Raw genomic sequence first — 19,212 nt, forward strand, 5'->3', positions numbered from 1 at the left:
AAATGGACTGTCTTACCCTTCTAGCCGTTATATTTTCATAACGTCTCAAATGCTACAACGGCTAAATTTCACCTGCTATATAAATTTTAAAATTCTCAAACACCCTCAAACAAAGCAAATCAAAAAACCCTCTATAATTTCAACAGTATCCAAATAATGTCTTCCTCAAGGTCGATTAAAAATTCATGTTCATTCCCTTTACTTCTCCTTTCTTGCTTAAATTTCACACTCTGCATCCTCTCGTTGGCGTCAATCGCGCCCGTAATTCTTCTTAAAACGCCGCCAACTTCGCTAGGTTTCGCACTTCTAACAGTTTCTTGCATCTCGCTTCTTTCGTCTTTTATCGGCTTCTACTCCCAATGCAATCAGTTTTTCTTCATGACCCACATTTCGCTTCTCTTCGCCTCTTTAGTCGGTCAAGTGTTGAGTATTTTAGCATTGTTTACGAGAGAAAGCTCGAGTCTTTCAATGCTTAAATCGCCCCGAGACCCGAGAGAAGCAAAGGTTTTAGTGAGATTAGAATGTGGGATCTTAATGGCAATGTTGATAATGCAATTGGTGGTTTTAGCAATGAGTTGCATAGTGCATAGCTGTTGGGTTAGAGAGTATGCAGGTTTAGAGATAGAGAGAGAAGCTACTGCTAAGAAGAGAAGTAGAAGAATTGCAAGAGTTCAAGAGGAATCAATGGCTAATGCTGCTAAAATTGCTGAGGTTAAAAATAAAGAATTTGATGCTAAAATGGAGAATAAGTATGGAAAGTGGACTAAAACTGAATTTGAAGGATGAATTTGGTTCATTTGATTTAGACATTTTAAATAATGTGATTTCTCATATTATGTACTTGTTTTGTCTTTTTTTCTTCTTTTGCTTTTGGGTCACTACTGTAGTGGCTATTGTATAGTATTGCACCATAATGTGTTGTTTGTTTCTCAAGATATTTGAATTTATTCCCATTTGAGTGAAACGGTTTCTTCTATCTACTATTTCTATTGGAAAATAAAAGAACCCAATAAACAACCTTTTTTTTTAGCAAAGAATCGTTGTGATTTTTGAATTTGGGCGTCATAATTAACTAATCTACATTTAGCAATTTTGATCGATTAAGAATACTACTCTATAAATATAGGTCAATTAATACCAAATTTCATAAAATGAACGCATTCATGAGCTATGATGAGTTAATTGACTTAAAATTAGAAAATATTATCTCTAAATAATGAAAATTGATAAGTATAAGTTAACAGGCCGCGATGATCCAATTTGGAGTTAATCGATTTAAAATGAACGCATTTACAAGCCACAATGCCCCAATTTGAAGGTTAATTGACCTAAAATTAATAAATGTTGTTCCTAAGTGATTAAAATTGTTAAAGTATGAGTTGATGGGTTGCGATGAACCAATTTGGGGTTAATTGACAAAGAATTTGTGATTAATTGGTTAGAATGAGCTATATATGAATTAATTGATCATACCTCATAGAATAGGGGACCACAATGATCCTTTTTCTACTTTTTTTTCCTATTAAAAATGGAAGCTCTTGTTAAACATTTTGGATAGAATGATTGGGACTCTCTATAATAGAAAATTAAGATAATCCGACTTAGCAAGCCAACGGTTTTTGGGTAAGGTTTTGAAATAAAAAAACTCAATGATTGAAATGTAATACTAATAATGATTGGTGTTATAAAAAGCAATTGTTTAATAATATGAGGACGAAAGGAAGAGAGTTGGCTTCTGAGCATCCACATGTTATTTGGAGTCAACAAGATCCACAACACATACATATATTATGTAGCCAATGGTTGTTTCCCATACCACCTTGCTTGTGTTCCATATCTAGTTGCCCATACCATTCTCTATCCATTATTCATAGGTAAAAGACACAAAAAGAATTAACCATAACATTATTCAAAAAAAATTACTTAATTTTTAAAAATATGCTCTAAACAAATAAAGTTCATCTTTACCTAAAAACAATCTTTTTAACTTAGACGCTTTTAATTTCTACCTAAAAAAAATACATTGCATTTAATACATCGCTGATACAAAATACATCACTGGAACTGATAAAACAAAAATTTCTTTTTCCTTTTATCTATAAAAATTATATTGTCGATACACTTTTGTAGGGGCGAAGGCACCCACAAGTAAAGGTGGTCCATTGACCACCTTTGCAAAAACAAATTAAAAAATTTTAAAAATTATAAGTAACTTTTGATTATTATTTTTATCAAGACCTACAAATAAAAGGTCCATCCAAAATTTATTGACCACCTTATTTCCTAATTTTATACTTTCTTTTTGGTAAATGATCTAATTTTATGCCTTTTATTTTATATACTAGTAATATTAAATTTTGTGTCCCTCTTTATATTAATTTCTGGTTTCGTCTGTATTTCCGATATCTCAAAAAATACATCAATAAATGATGACATATCTCTGATACGGAGCGGATAAAGCAAAATATTCTAGGTGTTTAGTTGAACGTTCTTTGAGAAAATACAACATGTAAAATATTTGTCAGTTTTTAAGTATTTTTTGTAATTTTTTCAGAAAATTAAGTCTTTTTTGATAAAATTAATATAATCAATTAGAGGGTACATTCCATAAAATTTAATAAAAATTTCAAATCTAAAAATCAATTATATGTTTATATAGATGACAACCCATTATTTTTATCGTATAGTTTACAAAGTCTTTCACTTTTGACGAGTCAAATCTCACTTTTTCAACGATTTAAATGCAACTTATAAAATTTAATTATCTACATCATGTTCTTTTTAAGTTTATATTTTACAGTTCAAGCTATTATTTCTAAATTTCAATTACTTTTGACAAAACGGGTGCCAACAAACAAATATAGAGATTGAACATAAGTAAAATTAGTAGAGGATTGTCCTTATTTATCTCATTCCATTCACTTATAAAAAGGGTTGCTTCACTTTACAAAAATCATAAGCCAATTCAATCAATCAACCCCCTAATCTTTTTTTCTCTCTCTAAAATACAAATCAAAAAATTTAACCAAGAGAGAGAAAAAAAAAGCATATCAGTATGGCAGAAGCTTTAAGAAATAACTGGCTTTGTTGTGTCTTATCCACACCATCAACATCCTCTGGCCCACCCCTAGACAGGTAACCACTTCTTTTTACTCATAATTCTTTAATTACTCATCCTTAAACTTTTCCAATAGCCCATTTTCCCCCATAATCTTTTCCAAATTCAATAACTGTTGCCAGATTTTTCAGGCCAGAAACTAATTCTTTTTCTTTATTTGTTAAGACAAAGATTGTAACTTTACCTTAAAACAAACAATTTGGAGTGAAGGGTATGTTCTAATGTCAACTATTTTCATTCACAGAGCTGAATTCTTGAGTTTTCCTAATGATTCGTTTAGAGTTCATCGTAGATTTCAGAGAAATTCCCCTTCTTTAACAATGTAAGTTTTTTTTCTTTAATTTATTGATCTCCTTCTTTACATTTAATTAAAGAATCTAATTGTTTTTTGTTATTTTGAAGGGCTATGGATTCTAGGTTTTTTAAAACAAGAAATAAAGAAGAATTGTCTGTGAATCTTCCAGCAATATCTTATCCTCAATTGGAGAATTCAGGGTTACCTGATCTGAGATTTGATCGGCTTCAAGTACCTGAAAGGGAATTGATTCATGAAGACAAGGTTGAATTTGGGCAATTTGTAGCAAGAGATGCTATAATTGATGAAGAATTTTGGGTTAGTCCTTAATCTTTTATATTTTTTCTTCTGCTAATTCTGTTTTTATTTGGGTTGATTAATTTTTTGCTAATTTAAGTTATTGGCTTTCTGTTTTGTTTGTATGTTATGTGTATTATTTATAGTGTGTTTTTGTTCCTTTCCCCTTTTAAAAATTCATGGAGATGGATATTTTTTTTTTTATGTTTATTGTTCTTTTTCATCTTCCATCAGTAATTTGTGGTGCTGGTGGTTGCTTATTTTGTTCTAGACTGCTGCTTGGCTTCGAGCCGAAACTCACTGGGAAGATCAAGCTCATGACAGGTGCATTGTTTTCGTCCAGATTTAGATCCACTTCCATTTATTTCGCCATTTTAAGATTTTTGGTTCGATACTATAAGATTTTAGCTAGCCGGTGACTTAATTGGGGTCAATAGGTTTATGATGCATATGAGTGGAAAAAAGTGGATGTTACTGATTCTAATTATCCATGATTAACACAGATTGGTTGATAACCACAAAAGGAAATTCGCGGAGCAGGTAGAAGCGGATTTACGTTACCCCTAATTGCTTATAACTACTTGATGAATTGCTTAGCAGATTTTAATAATGTGCAGGAGTTTCATGCCTTAAAAAGGCGACAGACAGGTCAACATGGATCAAAATGTAGATGCATCGTCACGGTATGATGTTTAACGTACTGAATCTCCTTTAAATAACGAAGCTTGCAGTTTCTTTTTTGCTTTGATGAGCAGAGGACTATGCTATCATTGGTATCTTTACCGAGTCACTTGCTTATTATGGTTATCAGATTAAAAGGGACGGAAAAAATGTTAAGCGCACTGTACTGAAGAGTGTCGTTGGAACTCTTGATTTGAGCATCCGGTGCTTGTTACAAGGAGAAACATTTCCGGGGGTATGATAATTTTGTCTAAATTTGCAGTGATAAATATGTTAGTTAACAAGTATGTCGATTTTTTTAAAAGAACTTGGCAACGGAATTATTTGTCACAGGAGCGTGTGAAGGCTCCCGTCTTCCGCAGCTTCCACAAGAGGGGACCACATGCATATGGTTATGTTGCAAACTTGTGTGTTGCAAAATCAGCACGTCGCCAAGGGATAGCAAGAAACATGTTGCATTTTGCTGTTCAGTCAGCCAAATCTGATGGTAACTTCATTCATATTATTCCTTAAAAACATCCAAAAAATAGTAATGTTTATGGAAATTAATATGAATTTCTCGTCTGAATTGCGGCAGGTGTAGAACACGTGTATGTGCATGTACATAGACACAATATACCTGCACAGGAGCTTTACCATAAAATCGGGTTCGAGGTAACCTCGTTGTCGATGCTTATTTATGGTTTTGAATTCCGATTTTTGTTAACAAGTTGAGCTGATACAACTGCCACATTCTTTTTTCAGATTGTTGAAGCAGCAAACTGTCAACTAATAGAAGATAAGACTTACTTACTCTGTTGCAGGGTATGAAGATTTTTTAAAAGCATCTTATATATATATTAATATACGCGCGATAGTGGGGTAATGATTAGCTCAATCATTAAGCACACCGATAATTGTATAACTCGCTGTCGTGTTACTATTGTCTCAATTGTTAATATGTGTATATGGCTTAATTTTTTACGACGAGATTTGTTTACATTGCATAGTAACGGTGACGAAAGTGCTAGCCGCTAGTTTCATCACTAACCATGTATAAATGTCGTAAACAGAGTGAGTGAGAACATTGCAGACAGTTTTACTATTGTTTTAAGAGAATATGCAAGATTTTTTGTTTATTTGTTTCTGCTAGGTACATAAAGAAGATAACAACAAAAAATATTAAACTCTTACTATACAAATATCATTAAGTTTTACTCTAAGCAAGTAAAAATACAAAACAATTTTACTGTTCAATCTGTCAGATCTAGAGATAATGTAAATTGTTAATTAATCTTAAATAAAAAGTCGCTTGTAGGATTGCATTGTATTAAAGATTGATAAGAACAATGTTATCTTAGTCCTGGCACCCTGGGGCGGAATCACATTTAAGATTTGGTAGGATTTAGCGAGCTGCTCGTCTTCCTCCCTCCGGAAGACGAGAACCAGATCCGGTTCGTTACATGAAACTTTTTTAATTATTTAAATTTTTTAATTAAATAAAAAATAAATTGAGTTTTGATTAGGGCTGGGGTTTTTTAAAATTTTAAATACAATATAAAGGATTATTTAGAATATTTGTTAAAATCTAAAGTATTGAAGAAGATGTTAGTTTAATGCTTGAGGAACTTAAATAATTGTTAAAATCTGAAGTATTGAAGAAGATGTTAGTTTAATGTTTGAGGATGTAATTAAAATCAGAAGGTGTGGATTTTAAGGTTTGAGGTGCAATTGAAAATGAGATGCGAATTTAAATGTAATGGATGATTTTGAAATACCAGAATGCAAAGAAAAAGAAGTTAAAAGATGGAGAAATCGCACATTGGTGCACCTGGTGGCAGCAAGTTAGGAGGAGGACATATGTCCAATTCTCTAAGTCCAAAAGGCTAAGCCTCATTATAAAAGGATTAAAATAAATTAAATAATACACATAATTTACAAAACACAAAAAGGAATAGTGAAAGGAGCATTTGCAACCTTAATTTCTCATTCTAGGGTTTCAAACTTTGAAGTTTAAGGTATGATTTCCTCAATTTATTTAGCTTTAATGATTGATTTCTTCATGTTTGGGTGATAATTTAAGTGAAATTGAATGATTTTGGTTGAGTTAATTATAATGAATAAAATCTGGAAATTTGTGATGTTGGTGAATTATTTGGTTTAATCAATTGGTTATTTATGTATTGGACTGAAATTGAAGTAGATTAGTGATGGGTTTGTTTGAAATGAGCAAATTGAGTTTATTACTGGAAATTGTTGGTTTATGGCTAAGTGTTGTTTAATTATTGAAGTTTATGGGTTTGGATTAGTTTAAATTGATTGTTGTTGTTTGTATGAAGATACTCAGCATAATTAATATGCGGAGCATGCTAGTTAATGTTAAATATTTTATATCTGGGTAGAATTGAGTTCAATGCTTGGTCAAGGTGACTCTAAATGGGGATATTGGTGTTCATTTATTTTGTTTTCTTTACTTGATTAGCTTTTAGAAATTTTATGATATCTTAGTGTGGTTTTTTGTGAAATTCTATTTTTCTTATAAGAAATTTTGCCCGAATCAGTTTATATAAGACATTTATTTATTTACAAATGTATGCAGTTCATTTACTATATATTGGAAAAATGAATTATTTTTAACTTAAAACTTGAAGAAGAAAAAATGTTTTCAAAACATGATTTTTGAAAATTAATCACATTAACTTAACCGGGCTTGGAGAACATGTGGTCTTAGCTAATGGAGTAATGGGTTTATTAAAAGGTGATATCAAGAGTAATGGTTTATTGTTGTTCCTAGACCATTGAGAGCGAGATGATGTGAAGGTTGTCAATATATTACCTAGAAACTACCGCGGACAATAAGATTTCGAGTCATGTCCTTGTTATGTTTTCATTGACTCCCGAAAATTCAACGTCTTTTATTATGCGTGAACTAAATTGAGATATGTGTTGTATGTGTATGATTATATGCGGTTATGATATAATAAGGTTCTGATGTGTGTATCAGCATGTCGGGGCCAAGTCACACTCGGAGACATGCTGCACGAGGAGCTGAGGACCCGGCTTCTGTTCATGAGTTGGAGGTCGATTTGGGTGAGCTATACATGAGCAGCTCAGGTTTACTAGTGAGTGCGAATCGACCTGCAAGTCGCGAGCGCGACACTGACTCGAGGGAGTTTTTATCTGAGCCTACGGAGACATCAGACTTTTCAATATTTAAGGCAGACATATATATGTCAGATGTCCGGAATTTACGAAGTATCCAGAGAGCGCTACATGTTGCGCGAGAGGCGCTGCGACGCCATAGTGAGGCGATAGAGCAGCTAGAGGAACAACAACAACAGTGTATAGACAGATTGAGGGAGCAGCTAGTTGCCTTTACCAGAGGCGAATTATCTGTAGAAGCCTATACATTGGAGTTTCTGCGATTGGGTCAGCAGGTCCCTGAAATGATGAGGGATAACGCTGAGGTCAATAGTATATTTGTGACCGGATTGGGACCTGAGTTTCGAGAGTTGCTGGATGAGGTTGACTGTCATTTTGGTTATGTCTCAGGCAGAGCACAGCAGATAGAGAGTGTTCTCGAGCGAGAGGGCACTCCTGTTAGAGCTTTTCCCCTTAATCCAGAGAGACCTGTACCTATTGTTGATAGGCCGGAGAGCTCAGTGCCCCGCAGACGAACCTTGGTTGCATGGAGTGCCATGTAGTCTAAAGTCATTTGGAATGGAAAAGGAGAATCCAAGCAGTCTGTAGCTGACCTCAATCAACTTGGTATCTTTCTAGGCTTAGCTGATTTGGGTTGAGTTGTGGGCTGCGTTGTTGATATCTTGGTGGGGTATTTTTTGTGAAATTCTAGTTTTCTTGTAAAAAAAGTTGCCAGAATCAGTATATATAAGACTTATTTATTTAAAAATGAATGCAGTTCATTTCCTTAATATAATAATACCTTTTGAGTTTTGACAAATAAAAAAAAGGCAGTTTATTTATGATATTTGCTTATTGAGAAAATGAATTGGTTTTAATTTGAAACTTGAAGAAGAAGAATATGTTTTCAAAACATGGTTTTAAAAAGGAAAATGCTTTATAACCCACCTATTTAACCCACTTTCAATAATCAACATTACGTGGCAGGATTTCATTCGTCCAATACCCACTTTCATTCGTCCAATACTCACTCAAAAGTGTATATCTCAAAAAATAAAATTTAATGCATCATCTCTTTAACTGACACGTCATGCGGTACAAGAAGGTGGGTTAAAAGAGTTGGTATAGCATTACTCTTTTAAAAATTAATCAGATAAACCAGTTCAAATATCATTTTAAACCCGGTTTTAAAAATTAACTAAGTAAAATGAGTGGTATAAATTATAACGAGTTGAAAAGTCAATTGTTATTTGTTTATATGCTCATAAGCTGAAATTTTTTCGATTTTTCTTTTTTTTCAGTAGCATGTCGATCTTGTAAAACAGTAAATTTTATTTTATTTTGCATTTTTAATTTTCAATAGCACTCTAAATTAGAAAAATTAGATGATTTTATTACTATAAAGATTAAAATATTCAAAACAATTAAATTTAAAAATTATTTATTTTTTATTTAAATAAATTCAAACAAGTCCTTTAACTTAAATAAAATTTCAAATAAATCCTAAATTAAAAGAAATTAACTGGACTGTTTCAAGATAGGATGCTATGACCTCAAACTTAAAACTGATTCAAAGATATAGGAATGAATCAAATGTCATATATACCATGTTTTTGAGCTGTCATAACGTGACAGTTTAAATAAATTAAACACCAAAATATTGAGCATTTTCTCCACCGTTCGCCTTCGGACCCACCACCGCTGCCGTTTCGTTATGCCCCTCCGTTAATTCGACTTTACTTTTAAATAATTTGTGTAATACCCCGTAAGTTCAGGTGCCGTTTAGTACAACGTGTCCGGTAGAGAAGGACCGGAGTTACAGAAATAAAGATATTGGATATTAAAGAAAAGGATAATATGGAGTAGGACGTAATTGTTTATGGATTGGAATAAGAAAATAAGGAAAAATGCTAAAAAAAGTCACAAACTATAGATCAGGGACTAAAGTGATAATTTAACCAGTTAAGTCCGAAAATGGAATTATTTCGCCAAGGTCCGCGAAATGTTTTATAGTATTGGTGGTAAAAGTTTCCGGTCAATCGGAGACCTTTTAAAATTTGGACGCGGATTCGTTTTGGGCTAAATTATCAATTTTGAAGAATTCAAGGACCAAAGTACAAATTAGCCAATTTAGCCTCGAGAATAGTAATTGGAAGATTATCGACGAGAATAATTATATTTGGAGTAGTATTGTTTATTTGGATATAAATAATACGTAGATAATCGAGTTAAAAGGATAATTTAACCGTTTGGTTAAATTAGAAAGTTTAAAAGAGAAATGGTTTAAGTTAAAGAGATGAAGGATCAAAATGGACAATTAGCCAAGATATATATGATAACTTTCCTTAAGAGTAAGGAAAGGAAGTGATGATCAGAGGAAGCGAAAGTTACAGAAGCTTTCGACGATCGATTACGATCCGTCGCCGTTTCGCCGTTTCTCGCTCAAATCGCGAGTTCTTTATATCGATTCGTTCAGAATTCGATTCTCTATCATCGCTAAGCTTCAAATCGAGGTAAGCTTAACGTTTTTATTATGAGAATTGATAAATAAGGGTTATTTTGTTTTAACGAATTAAACGAATCGTAATCGCGTTTCTATTGGCGTTTTTGATGATATTTGAGATGGTTATTAATGGAAATCGTGCTAGAATCGACTTTGGACGTTTAAGCACGTCGGAAATGGCCCGGGGAATGAACCCCGGGGCTGCACATCGGCAGCCATTTGCTGCACGAACGTGCAGTACACGTTCGTGTAGCATACTGCACGAACGTGCAGTACACGTTCGTGTAGCAGACTGCACGAACGTGTAGCACACGTTCGTGTAGTACACTACACGATCGTGGAGCACACGAACGTGCAGCGTACTGCACGAACGTGCAGCGTACTGAACGTGCAGTACACTGCTGCACGAACGTGTAGCCCTTCGCCAAAGGGGGGTTTTCGAATCGGGCCTTCTGGGCCCTGACGCGACGCGGAAACTCGATTTCAAACAATTTCAAGTCGTGTAATCAATCGTGATTCGATTGAATATCAAAACGTAAACTAGGACGTTTAAAAGAGAAGTGTGATTAAGAGATTATCAAAGTTAAGAATCGTATTAGAGATACGATTGTGTTAACCTAAGTTTATAACTTAGGAGTTTGAATATTAAGCCTACGTTTATGAATTAAACGTACGTATGATTTGAATAGGAAGTGGATACATCGACGAGGTACGAGATCGACGAGCTGGAATAGTTAAAAGAGTGAATGACGTGTGGAGCTTACGTTTGGATATATGGAATAGCGATCGTTGTGAGTTAAACTTTACTTTGAGTATTATTACGCAATAGATAGTTTTTATATTATAAATATAATATTAAACTACATCGCATGCTATAGTATTTTATCGATAGAAATGAATTTGTGCATCGTATTATCGAATATATATAGATTGTGAAAACTAGTATATGATCCGGGGGAAACAAGCTACCTATTGGGTGTCAATAGGCTGTGTGATCACCAGCGTCCGGGTAAGTCATAGATAGAGATTTCATGGGTCGTATATCATACTTGTTTGTGCATGCGATACAGAGCCTATCTGGTTGAACTATCCCGGGGCCTGTATCTGCGAGTCGGCTGGTTGAACTATCCCGGACTCATATCGATCGATCGTTAGATGTTGTGATAATGTTCATTATGCATACTAAGGTATTAGGGTTTCGATCGGATCAAATGCTTGAAGTATAATATGTTTGTATATATGTGTTTTGTTTTAAATGCGATGTTATTTTCTATAATACCCTAGTAATGTGTTTTCTCACTCAGTATTTCCCCAAATACTGACCCCTCACATTGATGTTTTCAGGTGTTTAGAGTCGGATCAGACAGACCGTCTTTGGTGTGCTGAGTACGAGTCCCCTTGGTGCTGCAGTAGTATACGTATGACGAGTCTTAGCATAGAATAGTCAGGTCTTATAGGTTGTGTACATATTTAATGTTTGCTTGATGTGACGTCTTTTGGTTGTCAGTTTTGTATTGATCGATAGACGGGCTAGTACGTACAAGTTACGGAAGTGAGATGCCCACTACGGTTGTATCGATGATGTGATATATATGATGTACGTTATGATTGTAAACGTGTCTTCTTATTACATGTTTATAGGATAGTTGTGTTTGCGTTTCCGCGAAAAAGTTAGAGTGGTTTTAGGCTTGCTACGGGTTTCGGAGCTACCACTCCCATTCTCTAGCGCCGGTCTCGGCTCAATAATTTGGGTCGTGACAATTTGGCACCCTACCTTTATTTTGTTAACGGTGATCTCTTATTTTTAATTTTATTAAACGATTTGATATCTCACTTTTAAACGATTTGATACCTCAGTTTTAATTCCGTTACAATTTAATCCCTCAAATTAACGGAAGGATATCTTAGTTAACAAAGTAAAACAAAAGAACCATTAAGTAGATTTTTAAAATAAGAGATATCAAACTGTTAATTATGATATAACCCAGGGACCTCAATGTAATTTGTTTTTAAAATTAAGAGCCATTTTTTATTTTTAATAAACAATCTAAAAAATCAAATTTTTTATTTAATAAACATGCATAGCTCTTCCCAACTTATTTAATTGTACAATATTAATAAAGGTGATGTCTTAAAAAAATATGAATTAAGGATATAATATAAATTACAAAATGGTTATAATTGAAATATTTAAAAATAAATTGGTATTTTTTTTTAGAAAACGAGTAATTGCCTAAAATGAGACGTGCCTATCAAAAATTGGTGTTTAAAAAGTTCGGGTTAGAATTGAACTCATCCAAAAAAATTTGTATTTTTAAAACATTAAGCTTATAATAAATATCATTTATAATATTATTGCAAAATAAATTAATAAAAAAAATTTAAATTTTAATGTAATTATAAAGAATAGTAAAAAAAGATAACATTGAAAAGTGGATAAAATAATAGATCTTAGCCAACTTAACTTTTTATTTTTAAATTACCGTATTTGCCTAACCGACCTATCACTTTTTAACATAATGGGTACTATGTATTAATAATTTTTATTTTAAGAGTTTTTAATGGATAAAAATATGTTAGTACATATATTGAAAAGATATAGAATGTTTATTATTCTATATTAATTGTATTTTAAAAATATATTAATTACTATCTTGTAAATGTGTATAATCATTAAGACAAAATGAAGGATAAAAAAAATTATATTAAAAGTATCATAAAACTTCTTAAACGAGATTTTACAATATACTAAAGGAACATTTATTGCTAATTTCCTAATTCGTAAATTTTTCCCAAATAGATGATACTTTACGTACTTGAGCCACGTGGAAAAAATTGCGTTCAACGCACCGTTTAAAATTTAAAATAAACGTCTTATAAAAAAATTAAGTCGCTAACATTTTTTTTTAATCGAAAAACTCAAATACCCCTATATTTTATTTACAAATTGTATTTTGAAAAGGATTAGAATGACAATTAAACCATCCACCGCCATTAAAATTTGTTATAAATAAAGGAATAACCTAAATGTTTATTTTAGCGCCTCAAACAATCTCTTTAAATTTTTTTGGTCTCTGATCTCTCATGGTCCTAGGTTTCAAAGCTAATTTCAAAGTTTAGGGTTTATGATTTAATTCCAGTTGACAAACTTTTATTAATTTTTGAAAATTACTCTATAAAGACTTTTGATAGTTGCGGAGATCTTGTGTTCTCAAAATTCGATGGTGAAACAAAGCACTGCACTACTGTCGCTCAAGAATTATACTTTGTTTCACTTGTTTTGTTGGAAGAAAATTTGATATAATCTGTAAGTTACCGTCAAATTTCACATAATTTAAATTCAGTCACTGTAAGTGCAGATCATGATGTTTTTCCTTTAAATTTTACTGATTTTGTTTCCGTTGGTTACACTAATTTTTAAAAAGTCAAATTTAGGGTTTGGTAAATTTAGCCTATAATATTCTTAATGTCAATTCTGATTACATCTCACAATTAACATTCGTAAACACATTGTATGATAGCTTAAAGTGGCTCATGTTGCTACCAAATTCGTGCTGGCGTTGTCCCAAGAAGCTTATGCTATAAAAATATAGTTTAGTTGATGCATAAATGGTATTTATTTGATCATATTCACGAAATTTAAAGAAGCTTATGCTATAACTAAATTTATGCACAGCAGCACAGGCCCATGTCCCGTTTCGGCCCCGTCTCGTTCCCTTGAAAGCCTGCATGTTGAAATCGGTTGGAAAATAATAGTTACGGTCTTATAATGGAAAACACAAAGGGCTTTTTACTCAAACTAGTTTCGCATTACGTGTTATGCACGTGGCTCGTAACGTAACTCGTCAATGAATATATTAATAAATTTATTATAATTATATCAATTTTTTATTTATAATTAATATTAAATTAGTTAAATTTTTTTGTAAAATTAAATATAATATATTCGATTATTAAATTTTTTTCCATACTGGATTTATTCTTCTTTTAGTTTTATAATAACCATAATTAAATAATTAACTTAATTTAATTAATAATATCTATAAAAATAATAAGATAAAAATTTAAATAATTATATATTGACCAAATAGAGTATTTTAATTTTGTAGTTCAATCAAACTAAAAGATAGGTATTCCTACTAATTTAGAGACAATTTAGTTATTTTTTGCATACTAAAAACTAAATTGGAGATAATTTAGCTACCTACTCTAATTAGTACTTTAATTGTAATAGTGATTAATTAAATAACTAATTAGTTAATGATTATAAAACTTTTATTTAGTATTAAACTGAAAATGATTATTCAGTAAATTTGCCTGTTCCCCCCCCCCCCCATCCGTGCTTTTATATATAGTATAGATAGATAACCAACATTCAAGTTTGATTTACTTTTATACTGACTCATGTTTGACATTTTAAAACTATCATACAAAAAAGAATTTATTACTTTTATACCATTCATATAAATAGAACCCTAATAGCACAAACCCTCATAAACAAGATTATTTTCTCTCTTCTCAGATTTCTCTCTCCTTTCTCTTTCAACTCACCTTTTGTTCTTTGCATCAATCCGCCTCCGCCGTTTCATTTTCGTTGTTCCGCCTCCGCCGTTCCGCCTTTGTCTCGCCGTTACCTTTCTTTTATCGTTTTGATTTCAGATCTGAATTTTTTTGTTCTTTCTTTTATTTTTCAGATCTGTAATTTGTTTATTTATTACTGTTTTTCACCATTAAACATGTATAAAGAGTATATTTAAAGAATCTAATACTCATTTCATGTTATGTAGAATAATTTTGTGATTTTATAGAATAAAATTCTGTTATTTCTGTATTTTTTTGTGTTTTTGCGTTTTTTTATTCTGCAAAAGGATTTCTTGATGATGATTGATTGCTGAATTATTGTAATGTTACAGTGTTATTGATTTTATGTTGATATTATGTTGATATCAACTGATATTTTTATTTTTTAATATTGAAAAATAAGATAATATTGTCTGTGTAATCAACTAAAAAATTAAATTAAATTAAATTGAGACTATAAATGATATGGTAGCATCAAGGAGAAGACATATAATGATGTTGAATTATTGTAATATTATAGTGTTGATATTGTGTTGATTTTCGGTTGATATTTTGTTGATTTTATCATCGGTGAAGAAGACAATAATGATGTTAAATTATTTTAATGTTACAATGTTGATCTTATGTTGATATTATGTTGATATTTACTTGATTTAACATTAACGAAAAAGAACGCATTATATGTGAAATAAAATAAAAAAATTGATATCAAATTGAAAAAATGTTTAAAAAAATAAAAATTAGTCCAAAAAAATTGAAAAATTTAAATTAGTGAATTTATTACATATGTTGATTTCGTGTTAATTTCATGTTGATATTAAAACTGACGAAAAACATCAGCAGTAAAAAAAAGTTAAAATTCAAAAAAAGTCAAAATTCAAAAAATTTAAAAAAATTGAAATTAAAATATGTGATAAATATTAAGTGCAGGAATATAATGGTGAAAAAAATAATTAAAAATGATGAAAGAAAATGAAGGACAATGTGAATTAATATAAAAAGTAAAGTTTCTTCAAAAAGTAGTATAAAAGAAAAGAAAGCTGGTATGAAATGTAAAGATTTAGAAGGGGTGGTAAAGAAGTAAATGTTGGAGAAAAAATAGTATTTCATATAAAAAGCCCAAAAAAACAAGTTATATGGTAAAAAAATATTGTTTTAAATTTTTTTTTAGTGGCTTATGCTGCCCAATTTATGCTCCTGAAGTCCCAGTTCCGGTCCCTGAAAGTTGAGTGGTGATTGTGAAATGTGGTTGAAATTGGGCGATTTCTTTTAGAAAATCACATTCTATGGCCGCCTCGATTATTCTAATACCATTACATTTCACATTGGTGAACATGTCGCATGTTGGTCCAAAGTTACATATGTTGCTTCAAATTTATGTTTTATGGTCCTTGTCTTGGTCCGTTGAAAGACGAACGTTGATTATGAAATGTGGTTGGAATTGCTGGAAAATAAAAGGTATGGTCTAATTATAGTAAATCAAGTTTTTGTATGGAATTAACTAATTTGAAAAAGTGTTACGTGGGTTCAATTTTTTTCTTTGGATTATTATTTTCTTTTGCGGTCTAATTATTTTATCCAGTTATTAAAATGTAGTTATATTTTTAAAACTGCACATTTTTACTTCAATCATCTGCTTAAGTAATTTGATCTTGAATATGAATTAATATGCTAGTAGGTTATGCTGTAATATTTTAGTTGGTTTTATTAGTAGATGTATAAATTGTATAAGTTGACAATCTTTCAGAAAAGCATATATTAATAGAGTCCAAGAAAATATTGGTCTTCTTTTGCGTTTATAACGTGTGAGTCAAATTAAATGACCTCACTTGAAAAGTATTGTCATTGGGGTTTGATGGGGCAAACCTGGATGCAAAAAATCCAAAACCCACATATAAATTATGTGCATGATTGAATATTTTTTTATAAGTTTGATATTGATTGAAATTGTGTGAATATGTTCTGTTGGATATGATTATAACTTATGTTGATCGAATTATCTCTTAAATTATATATATTAGTTACTTGGAATGCTTATGAATGAGTATGTTTAGTATACATATATGTATTTGCTTACTAAGTTATAGGTTCACTCCTCGGTGTTATTTTTTTCAGGATACAAAGGGTCGCATTGAGTCAACATTTACATCTGATAGAGGTTTCAGGTGGGTCAATGGAGAGATCATTGCACGTGCATAGTGCATATTTTAAAATGTTTATGTAGACAAGATAAATAAATGGAGTTTTTATACGAGATAGTATGAATGTATATGAATATGCTTTTAGCTAAAAGTTTTGTGTCGAAATATGACATGTATGAAATGGAATTTGTTCTGTTTGTTATAAATGTATGAATAAATAATGTTTTAATTAAAAAGTTGTTATAATAAAATTGTAGTCAAGATCAATGATGAAGTCCTCTACCTTGATATCAGCTTGCCCACTCTGCAGGTCACCCACCTCAAAAAGATGCTCGAACAACCCCTCAAACAGTTCCTTAAAAAAGGCTTCATTCACCTCAAGTTCCTATTCAGGCTGCAACTTAGGTGAATCTTCAGGCTGCCACTTAAGTGGCTCTTCAGACTGTCATTCAGGTTGAGATTCAGACTCCTATGCCTCATCACACTGCCCCACTTTATTGGATTCAGTTTCCTTTGCTACAACATCATGCCCCTCTTTAATGATTTCTAGCCCCTTTGCCTCATCACACTGTCCCTCCTTAGTGATTTTTGGCCCCTTTGCTTCATCAAACTACCCCCTTTAGTGGCTTTAAGCCCCTTTGCTTCATTAGATAGCTCATCTTGATTGACATTAGACCTATTTCCTTCATCACTCCTTTCATTGGATTCAAGCACCTCACTAAGCCCCACTTGATCGTGTCCCTCGCCATGTTTAGCAGTTGGCCCCCTCATTGCCCACATTATACCATTCAAGTGGTAATGGACCACTAAAGTCTACCCTGTCTAGACCACAATCTGCTCCGCGTGTCCCACTACTTTAGACTTTTTCTTTGTAATCCTTTTTGGAACATTGTAACTTGATTTTTCTTTTATTATTTCCACCAACTCAAATGGTTTTTTAAAAATAAGAACTAATCTAAATACTTCTAAACAAGTCAACTTCTTGACATACACATCAACACAACCATCTTTACTATCAATTACAGCCATTAACATTCCAAGACATTGCCCATCATGTTCTATAATCCTAATCCCCTGATTATAATCCAACCTCGCTTCCAATAACAGTGCATCAGTCTCACAACTTTCAACTTCCTGCCCGTAAATCAAGCCTAGTTAAAGCTATATAAGCAATATCAAACCATCTACAACTAACATCCCCATTAAAGTACCTCCAATCTTTAAAATTCCCATTATAGTGCAGTATAACTTCAAATATCTCTGACTTTAATGGTTCAACAAGACCTGATCAAATAAGTAAACAACAACAGCCACTTCAATAATATACTAGCCAACCAATTTTATAATCAACCACAACAACTAACACAACACAACACAATATTTCATAAATAATAGCTGTTTATTCAACCACAATCAATACAAAAAAAGATGCATTTAATAGTAACTTGCCATGTTCAGCGTACTCTACCAACACAAAACAACACAACAACCTAAACAAAATTATAAAATAAAACCTAAAGAAAAATCTACCAAAATAAATGTTTATAAACAAATAACACACCTTTTATTCTTTTTTTCTTTTGTCGTCAAGTACTTGAGAGGCCTTTCCTTTCCTTTTCTAGTCATTTTTGAGGGATCCACTTAGTGTTTTTAACCTTTACGCCGGCACATGTGAACAAAGGTTCTAACTTCATACCAAAAAAGAATTTGTTCCATTAAATGTTCATAAACAATCAACCTCCATTATTTTTTAAAAAAGATAACAGACAGATAGGAAAAAGGGTAACTTTCTTACCTAGAGTTTTTGTCTTTCTCTTTTCTTCCTGCAAATAGGATACAACCAACGATGGAAAAAAAAGAAGGGGAGACGAAATGAAATGGCTTCGAAGAAAGATTTCACTCGCAACCAACAGTGGTAGTTGATTTCACTCGCTCGATGTCTGAAAGAAAGAACAACAGTGTTCCAAAACAAAAAAGGAGGAAAAGGAAAGAAAATGGAGGATAGAAAAGTCGAGGTAAGTGTTGAGAGAACTTACTGCGGTTGAAATTATGACTTTTCAATTTTCAAATTTTTTAATTTAATTTTCTATCTGCTGATGTGTCTGTGCAATACACATCAGATTTAGACATGTGGCGAGTTTAAAAGGGCCAGACGAATAAATCTGTCCACATCATCCGTCTAAACAGAGAGGAGGCAACGTGAGGGAGAAAATGGGCAGAAGGAGTTTTGTGAATTTGAAATGAAAGTTCAAGGGGTTTTTGACCGAAAAGTGAACTTAGAAACATTCATGATTGAACGACCTAAAGTCACAGACGGTGGGTGATTTTAAGCCGAAGAACCCTAAATCAAAACTCAAAAATAGAAATCACTACCCTAAAATAGCTTATCATATAAAAGTGAAGTTACATCAAATAAAATGCAAAAAGAAAGATAAGTTGAAATAAATATTAATTAAATATAAAAAAATAAATCTGA

General features: G+C 32.0%; 3 protein-coding genes across 3 annotated transcripts; all 3 read left to right on the top strand.

Moving 5' to 3' along the window:
- Positions 1–97: 97 nt before the first annotated feature.
- On the top strand, positions 98–964 carry LOC126669231 (uncharacterized). Its single transcript, XM_050362643.2, has one exon. The coding sequence runs from the start codon at positions 157–159 to the stop codon at positions 784–786; it is 630 nt and encodes a 209-aa protein (XP_050218600.1). The 5' UTR covers positions 98–156; the 3' UTR covers positions 787–964.
- Positions 965–2,958: 1,994 nt separating this feature from the next.
- Positions 2,959–5,509, top strand: LOC126669601 (uncharacterized). The gene is made up of 10 exons (XM_050363104.1): positions 2,959–3,135; positions 3,363–3,440; positions 3,521–3,731; positions 3,982–4,034; positions 4,214–4,250; positions 4,328–4,393; positions 4,522–4,626; positions 4,725–4,878; positions 4,969–5,045; positions 5,136–5,509. Exons 1-10 carry the CDS (start codon positions 3,056–3,058, stop codon positions 5,199–5,201), a joined length of 927 nt encoding a protein of 308 aa, XP_050219061.1. The 5' UTR covers positions 2,959–3,055; the 3' UTR covers positions 5,202–5,509.
- A 514-nt stretch (positions 5,510–6,023) lies between these two features.
- LOC126669602 (uncharacterized) lies at positions 6,024–8,353 on the top strand. The gene is made up of 2 exons (XM_050363105.2): positions 6,024–6,388; positions 7,375–8,353. Exon 2 carries the CDS (start codon positions 7,376–7,378, stop codon positions 8,072–8,074), a length of 699 nt encoding a protein of 232 aa, XP_050219062.1. The 5' UTR covers positions 6,024–6,388; position 7,375; the 3' UTR covers positions 8,075–8,353.
- Positions 8,354–19,212: the final 10,859 nt, after the last annotated feature.

Source organism: Mercurialis annua, linkage group LG2 (genome assembly GCF_937616625.2).
Source record: "Mercurialis annua linkage group LG2, ddMerAnnu1.2, whole genome shotgun sequence".
Lineage (NCBI taxonomy): Eukaryota > Viridiplantae > Streptophyta > Magnoliopsida > Malpighiales > Euphorbiaceae > Mercurialis > Mercurialis annua.